The sequence below is a fragment of the Austrofundulus limnaeus genome, unplaced genomic scaffold (genome assembly GCF_001266775.1).
Source record: "Austrofundulus limnaeus strain Quisiro unplaced genomic scaffold, Austrofundulus_limnaeus-1.0 Scaffold70, whole genome shotgun sequence".
Taxonomy (NCBI): Eukaryota; Metazoa; Chordata; class Actinopteri; order Cyprinodontiformes; family Rivulidae; genus Austrofundulus; species Austrofundulus limnaeus.
The window spans coordinates 34,703-43,653 of NW_013952472.1; the positions used below are offsets into that span (position 1 = coordinate 34,703).

The 8,951-nt window shown below is 39.6% G+C and overlaps 1 protein-coding gene across 1 annotated transcript in view; it reads right to left on the minus strand.

The window, feature by feature from the left end:
* The window catches only part of npepps (aminopeptidase puromycin sensitive), a 50,425-nt gene that overhangs the window by 24,559 nt on the left and 16,915 nt on the right, over window positions 1–8,951 (minus strand). The window contains exons 10-13 of the mRNA XM_014010505.1: window positions 8,500–8,664; window positions 8,196–8,300; window positions 3,679–3,739; window positions 3,268–3,377 (exon numbers count right to left, since the gene is read on the minus strand). Coding sequence (XP_013865959.1) covers window positions 3,268–3,377; window positions 3,679–3,739; window positions 8,196–8,300; window positions 8,500–8,664 — 441 coding nt within the window. The remainder of the gene's footprint in view (window positions 1–3,267; window positions 3,378–3,678; window positions 3,740–8,195; window positions 8,301–8,499; window positions 8,665–8,951) is intronic.

Below are 8,951 nucleotides of genomic sequence, written 5' to 3' on the forward strand. Positions count from 1 at the left end.
CTTTGCTTATTCAAGATCATCCATCACAATCATCACCAGCGTATTTCTGTCTCTGTTGTTAAATAAATATTGCCATAACAGTTTAAGTTACAACTTAATTGTGGGTAATCAGTTTCCTAGAACAAGCGTTCAGAATTAATAAGATAAAAATCTGCATCCGAATTCCATCTACATCAACTCAAATTACTTATAATAGAACAGTAACGTCAGTTCTGATGTTAAATACCAAACATTTACTGGCACAATAACTTAATTTCTGGCAAGGCAAAATAGTACAAGAAAAGGAGGAAAAGTAAGATTAGTGTTTATACTACTTATTTGTTGTTATTTGTGTTATTTCTCCGGTAACCTTCTGCATCTGCCTCAGTCCAAGCCAGAAAAATTCGAGCTGCATCCGGTTTCTCCTTCAAAATAAATCACCATCACCATCGGAAGGTAAAATAAATGCTTTGGAGGGTTTGAAGCCTCGGGGGGATCAGACAGCTTGTCAAATCCCTGGCTGTAAAAACCCACTCTTTGGCGCTCGAGCTGGATTTCCAGCTCAAAGCTAAGTTCCTCCGAGGAGGTGCAACAGCTGCTTCCTTGTTTGAATTAGGAAGTCAGAGTGCGTCGCTCAAAGCCGTCCGGGTTAGTAATAAGAACGGACGAACTTTGGTTCCGTCCTCAGGCTTAGAGGTGAGTCAGAGAAAGGAAAGATAAAGATTTCGCCGGGCGCCAGTCAAGGTTAACTCTGTGTTTGAACACACAAACAACCTGATTGCCTCTTTTAACTTCCTTCTGATAGACTCTAAAATAAACCACTGCAAAACATTTTATGCTGATTAACTGTAAAATTTCTGTTTATAATCACCTCTGAACCATTCTTAGTCCAGATAAATGAAAGATTTTCTCAGGAAACATCCACAATTATATTACTGTGTTCACAGTAAAATAAAAACAGTGATTTGCATAAAAACACAATGAAAACATTGTTATCAGATTCTGTGATTTTTTTTATACCATTATAAATCTTTAAGGCACGATAAGAGAAAAGAAGTTGTTCTACTTTTCCTGTGACAGTCATTATCATGATTTAACAAATGCATAACATTCTTAGTTAAATGACAAATGAATCACGAACAAGGGAGATTGTTCTGTCCATTATCTGATTAAGAGAACTGAGGGGTTCTCTTCCACGGTTAGAATGACCTGTCATGGCCTAAATAGAGTTCAGTTTGTAACAGAGTTCCTGTCCTCTCGTCAGGCCTGTCCGAGGCCTGCTTAGAGGCAGAAAATCTTGTTTCTTCACTCGAGGTGACCCCTAAAACTGTTTCCATCTAGTTTCCCTCTTGACTGTTTGATCCGAATAAACGAGGCTACGCAACGCGTGATTACGTCAGACGAGGCTACGCAACGTGTGATTACGTCAGACGTCGGCGACAAGCTTTGCGGTAGTAAACAGGAAGTGAAACTTGCTAACTAGCAGAGGCTAATCATCTCGGGACAATGAGCGATTGTTTCGTGAATGCCTTGCTTTTGGGCAAGTTGTAATTATTCTATCTATTCAGCTAGTATAGGCTATGTTTAACGCTGCCAGGAGACGTAGGGAAATAAAACGCAATGTTAAACTACGCAGCAGAAAGGCACGTGCAACTACATCGGGACGAGGCAGGAAAGCGGAAACAGCTGAATGTCACGTGAGGTAAATATGCGCTACGTCAGAATTTATTCGGCAAACATGTTTCCATCTCCCGTTTTGCGCATTAACTACTTTGCGAATCATCCAAAAACCACCTCAAGCGAGCGTAAAAACTTTAGCGAATTGAGGATTTTTTTTCGAATTTTGCTGTTTCCATCCGACTTTTTTTTCCCATTTTTAATGCGACACTTCTAAATGCGCATCAAAAAGCCTTGATGGAAACACGGTTTCTGACTGTGTTAGATGGGCATATATCGATTCCCATCGAGCACATGATCGGTATTTTCATTTTGCCTTGATATAACTGAATCAGGAACCATTCAAATCGATGTATCGATTTAGGTCGATGTATTGTTACAACACTAATCTCTGATCAGTTATCTTGTCTCTGATCAGTGATCTTGTCATTTTTACAAATCTTTATTGAAAAGGCAAATCCTTTTCAACATAAAGGTATACTTGGCTGCTACTTGGGCCTGTCATGTTGGCTTTGAGGGAGAACAGTGGGCCAACTCCCATTGTTGTGTCATTTTATTATGGGGTCTGCTGCAAATTGCCCAGTATCAAGCCTGTATTAAATTCTCCCCTAATGACACAAAGGCAATGCTGCAACCAAACCCAGCTTTTTATTCCAAAAGTGTTGGGTTCATGTTCTCCAACAGAGCTGACTTCTTTTTACCCACCTTCATTTGCTTCAGAGGAGCAAAGGCATCTACATAATTTGTGTCCAGTGCGTGCTTTGAAGAATTATTTGGACAGGACACAAGGTTTTAGGAAAACCAACCAGTTATTTGTGTTTTGGGCCTGTATCAAAGTAGCATCTTTCTCACCGGATAGTGGAAGCCATTACTCAGGCAGATTCAAGCAGGGGACTCCATACTCGCAGGGTCTTTGCACACATTCCACCTTGGCTTGCATCCTCTTGAGGCCTTTTCAAAGGGGTCTCTAATCCAGGAGTTGTGTGCAGCTGCATGCTGGTCCTCCTCTGAAACACTTGCTAGATTTTATAAGCTTGATGTGACTGCTCCTGTTTTGGTACATTCAGCTTTCAATGCAGGCTCTTATTGTGTGACTCCTTACTGAGTGACCCCTGGGATGTCATTAAAAACAGGCATGTCTGGTAATTCAGGAGTCAGTATTTCTCCCCATAGTGAGACATGAAACGAATGCTATGAAAGAGATGTTAGAGTTGTGAATATAACCCCCGTTCTCTGACTACCCGGACTGGGAAGGACGTGGCCCACATGGCCCGGCTGAGTTATGCACTCATGAGGATGCAGCCCATGAAGCCAGTGCCTTAACAGACCACCCTCTGTGCTGTGGAAGAATAAAAGAGCTGAGCTTGTTTTTTTTATGAATGATGACTAATGCTGTCAGACATACAGTATTAATAGGGGGAGGATCTGGGCTCCTCCTGACCTCACTGGTGCCAGCCATTTACTGCTGGTGTAATGAGATGTAAGCTTTTCATAGGCGTCTTCCCCATTGTGAGACACTATTTATAAACCTTAAGTTTCTGGAGCTTGTTTGTGTTTGGATTAAAAACATTTATTCTCATAGTCGGTTCTGTATGAGACTGAGGAGCTCACCTGTTCCTGATCCACTACTATTATTGGGAAGCCCATTTGCTTTGTCCATGAGCCCATCACTGCAGCGATGGGTTTCCCACTGGCCTGTTCCAGACAGTCCCACAGATCCTCTGTAGAAAACATACAAGAATCAGAGAAATGTGGCCTACTTTCTGCTTCTCCTTTTAGTCCTGAACTTAGCAAGAACACAGAGTCCTTTTTATTCTGGAGTTCATGATTAGTGCTCACTTAGTGCTTCAGAAAGGTCACTGCAGTCTTGTTGGATGGCTAAATACTTATAACTGTTTAAACAAGAAAAAAAATTGTCTCGCAAAATAGGGAGGTAGGACCAAAAGGAGAAATGTGACAGTCTAAAATCATTTTGCTTATTGGCTTCACCTAGAGGAAACTAGTGTTTCTTCACTTCTTTACCTGTGGATGCATTTTTATGTTGGAATTTTAAAAGATAGGCATTCATTCCTTTCCTGAAGTCCTGCAGAGAAAAGACAAGAAATCAATTTATATCCCTGTACAATGTTTGTAAACTGAGTTCCAGAGAGTGAAAATCCTTCAACTATGGATTATTTGTGGGGAGTTGAGCAGATTTTTTCAAAAACATCAGTCCCACCTCCTGCCTAACCTAAAACCCCAATAATGACAGATTATGTTTGTGTTGGATACAGCAGTTACTTTGATAAATTGTCAACAACATTAAAGCAAACACTGCACAACAAGAACAATACATCAAGCATTCAAATTAAAAAATATGGGAAATGTGATCATTAAGACCAGCACCTGTGTAGAAATATTTACCTCGATTTCTTTAAACGTTGAGGAAAACTTCCCTCAGTTTCTTGCTGGATACTCTGCCTTAAAAGTGCACGATATAGCGTTTGAGTATCATCAAAGCAATGCAACGTGTGTGCAATAGTTACTTGATGTAGGAGGCAAATTAATTCATGGTTTTATTTAGAGACTAAACCATGAGTTACTGCACTAAATGGTTTTGACAGGGTGCTTCTGCTGGCAGAAGCGGGAGGTTTCGTGTCAAAAACGTTATTTGTTTGTGAAACTTCTGGGACAATAATGGTAATGTTATCTGGAGAAGTGATGTCAGGGAATTCTCAAGCTTTACAGAAAGACAATATCTGCGCTTCCAATGCAAATGTGCGCAAAACTTTCTCGATTTTCTGTTAATGTCGAAAAACAGTTTCGCAACTGCGGTGTTTCCATTAAGTAAGAAATGCTATTAAAGTCAAGCGTGAATTTTCTCATGATAAGTCATTACAAACATGGCGGCGATGGATGTAAACACATAGCATGTTGCTACCACGACACTAGCGCTCATCATCAGAGGAGACGTCGGCGTCCTTTATCGAGGCTTTCCAGAGACAAGTCCCTACTTGGGAGCGGCTACGTATGTTGTGTTTTTGGGAAATTGTAGTCCGTGAGTTTACTATTTTATACTACTTCTGTGTTATTACTACTACTTCTACTTCCTGTTATCTTCTTCGTCGTCATCTTTTTCACCAGTAGAAACAGCTGTTGTTGATCACGTGACTCCTGTGATGCGAAAAAAGTGTTTCCATTGCAGTTTTGCGAAAAACACCAATTTCGATACTAGAGCTGCCACAAACAATTATTTTTATAATCGATTGATCACCGATTATTTTTTCGATTAGTCGACTAATCAGATCATACGTTAATTGAATATAAAACATACAGCTTATCGTGCCAGAATGCAGCTGCTATTATATAACCATGGTTAGATTTTAGCTATATGCTAACTAAAAATAATTGCTGTGGAAGGTAAGTTCTGCTCTGCAGATATTACACAGGTTTCTCTTTCATTTTCTTAAAATGATCCCACACTTTGAGCTCCGTTGTCAGGTAGCCATGATACCAGAGCCTGTCTGTATAACGTCTTGTGACGTTCACGGCCTACCCCAGTTACCACTACTGTGCATGTGTGTCAAGGACAGAAAGGCAGATGTGGCAGTGGAAGGTGTCAAAGCAGTTTGGAGAGAAAAACAAAGAACAAAAAACCCCCCCAAAAAACGATTAATCGATTGTTAGTCATCGATTATTTTAATAATCGATTAGTCGTCGATTTATCGACTAATCTTGGCAGCCCTATTCCATACGGCCGAAAAACCACCTCATGCTAGAGCAAAAACATTTTGTCGAAAAACGTCATTTTTTCCGAAATTGACGTGTTTCCATTGAGCAAATTTATTTTCGAAATTCTAATTTGCGCATTTTCGTGGTCAGTGTAAACACAGCTAGTGAGAATCTTCACGAAAACGAGGAAGATGAGCGAATTCACAGAGAACTGAAGGAAAAGATGTAAAATACGATTTGATTACGTGACGGAAAGAGAAACTAAGACAGAGGCAAAATATTAGGAGGTAAAACGCTATTCAAGTTAGCACATGATAGAAGAAAACCTGTCTTCGGGTCTCAGCACAATGAAAGCAAGCAATAAAAAAAGAAAAGAACTCAAATACAGGCAAAAACAATATGTATAAGAACAAAAAGAGGTCCGATCAGTGCAGGTTCATCGTCAAGATGCAAGCAGAACCTTAAATGTTAATTCAAGTCATCTTTTGAAAATTCCTGTATTTTTTCCATACAGAATGTTGCAGGGGTGTGGGGTGGTATGCAGAGCTAGAAAAAAACTCTCCAATATGGTGCAGCCCTACTCTGCCTGAAATCTTCAATGATGTAGATTTGAACGGCTTAAAGACTTTTCTTTTTAATCAAGCTTATCCTTAGCCTCTGCATGATTTTACTATAGGTTTTTATTTACTTTTAACAGGTTTTTTTGTAGCACTTTGAGATTTTTGTTAATGAAAAGTGTGGTACAAATTAAATTCATTATTATTATTATTATTATAACTGATTGGACTACCAGACGATAGTAGTCTCACGTGACACAAAGCAGATGTTCTACTTGGTTGTCAGTAAAAGAAAAACTCAATTTTTGCTTGTTTGTGCCATCCACTCCTGTTTCTTCTTGTGTTCACAGTTTGGAGGGTATGCTCCACATCAGTATATGTTACAGTGCTACATACAGCCCTGTTACAGTTACTGCAACACTTGGCTCATTTTTTATTTCGGTGTTGTAGTGGTCACCTAGAGGTGGAATAAACCGTTCCACCTCTCTTTGACCTTGGTCTCAGGAGGCCTCCTTCAGACAGACAGAACTCTGTTCGAGTTAAAGTCATAACATGTTTTCTTAAACATTAAAGAGATATTTTATTCTTTTTAAGTTTAAATATTTTACTCAACTAAACTCTGCATTATAGTTGTTTTATTTTGAAACATTTTATAATTATTTTTATCTGAATCATTATGAATTTTTTATATGAAATAATTCATTTTTAAGTTTTCAGTAAACCATTCTTTTTGTTCTTTAAATTGCTCTCAGCAGAGAGCAGATCAGAACGAGCTGTACGACTGTGCAGACGTCAACAATTTTGTTTAAGACAAACACCTGGCAGTGCTTCAATAACACTTCCTCTCTTTGAAACTAACACCTCTGAACTAACAGTCAGTCTGTTGAGTTGTTGGAAAATGAACGCTCTCGTGCTTCACGAGAACGCAGCTGGCTCCGAGGAGGAGAWCCAGCGTTTGGCTGTGTGAGGTTTAACCCATCGAGTGGAAGGGAACCTCTCAGCCTGGACCAGACCATCATTCGGTCTCGTCTATTATTTTGAGCTTACCAAAGTTCCTCACAGAGAAACTTTTGTTTTGAAACTTCCGAGCGGAAATTTTCTATGTTTGAAATGGATCCAGAGAAGCGCCTCGTCTTTGATCTTCGATTGAAAGCAGCCCAGAAGATGCTGAAGGAGGGACGTAAACACACCTGGAAAGTGTCCGACTGGATGAGGTTCTGAGAAGTTCTTCACTAACTGGACGATCTTTCCTCTGACTTGAGCTGTGGTGGTGAAACTGTCCCCAGTCAAGGTAATGGCTGTTTGTTACTGAGCGTACCTGAGGTCTGGCTGGATCCGTAGAGAGACGTCTGCCTTTCTGGTTAAAATCCACACTCTTTAAAAGGTTAAAGTTAAAACTACCTAATCCTCTTCCTCCATCTTTCTTTCCTCTTAAACCTGCCCTGCCAAAAATTAAGTGCCACAAACAAATGGTTTATTAACATCTAAATCTTAAAGTTTGTTGTTAAACTTTTTAATGGAAATTCATCTCACAATATAAGCTGTAGATTAGTGATGTTTCGGTCGTGTATGTCTGTCTGTCTGTCTGTCTGTCTGTGGACAACATTACTCAAAATCTTGTGGACAGATTGTCAAGACATTTTTACCACGTGTGGGTACTGGCCCAAGAAACATCTTTAAATGTTGGTGATTTTCCGGATCACGATGCGGATACAGGAATTTTTTTTCTTTTAAGACTCTGAGATCGGCAAAGCTGTGATGCTTTCACAGGGCTTTTGTAAAAACAGTGAGCTGGATTGGACAGCACGGACTTCAAACTTTATAAAAGTAATGTTAAAACCAGATTTAATGATGAATAATTTTTTTGCTTTTGCGCATTAACTCTTACAGGATGGGGGAAATTGGTCTTGGTGGAGGTTTTCACTGTCTGAGTGCTTCTAGTTTGATTCTGAAAATAAATAATCTTGATTATTTTAGATCAACCTAAACTCACTGAGTACGCACATCTTATTGTGTTTGTCCCTTCATTTTTGTACAAAGAAGATTTTACCGAAAATAAGAAGAACCGGTGAATTTCCTTATAATTTTATTATAAGAAGGTTTATAAATCACTACATATTGGTAGTTCTATGATTCCCTACAGTGTGGATGAAAATGTTTCTAGAAATGGTGCTGTGTTTATGTTTTGGAAAGATGGTGCTTCGATGTGGACAAGGCCTAAAATATACCAGTTTGAATGCAGACATAAAGCTTTGCTGTTTGACCACCAACCTCATTTCCTATGTAGTTGTGCAACATGCGAATCACAGATGCTCCTTTGCTGTAGGAGATAGCATCAAAAATTTCATCAACCTCTGATGGATGGCCCACATTCACCTAAAGCACAAAACAGAAAAAAAAAACATTATTGTGATGGAAGCTGTGATTTTAACATGTAAAATCTTCATCAATCATCATTTCATCAGTTTTTAAATAATCAACTTCCTGTTTTACAGCTGTTAAGCACCAATTTGTCTGAAGTAAAACCAACGAGTGACAGGTGGCAGAACAACAACGCTCTGCTTCTTCATCTCACTTCTATAGGATGGCTGCTGTCCAGTGCATCCAGGTCCAGAGCTCGGGTGTAGTCTGCCGAGACAAACTGGGTCCAGATGTCATATTCGGGGAAGCAGTGGTCTACGCACAGATACTCGATCCAGGATGCAAACCCCTCATTAAGCCACAGATGGGTCCACCATTCCTGTGTACAAATCACAAGACACCCAGTCTGAGTTTGTCGTCCTACCAAACACTGCCAGAATAAAACTGTTTTTAATCCTCACAAACAATAATGGGGCAACATGAGTTAAGCTACACGTTAAAAAATAATTTTTGTTTGTGTATTAAATGATTATGATGAACTTTTCTTCTGTCTAAGGCCCTGTTTACACAAGACCGGTCTCTGAAAGCTAATGTTTACTGGGGCGAACACACACACACACACACACACACACACACACACACACACACACACACACACACACACAC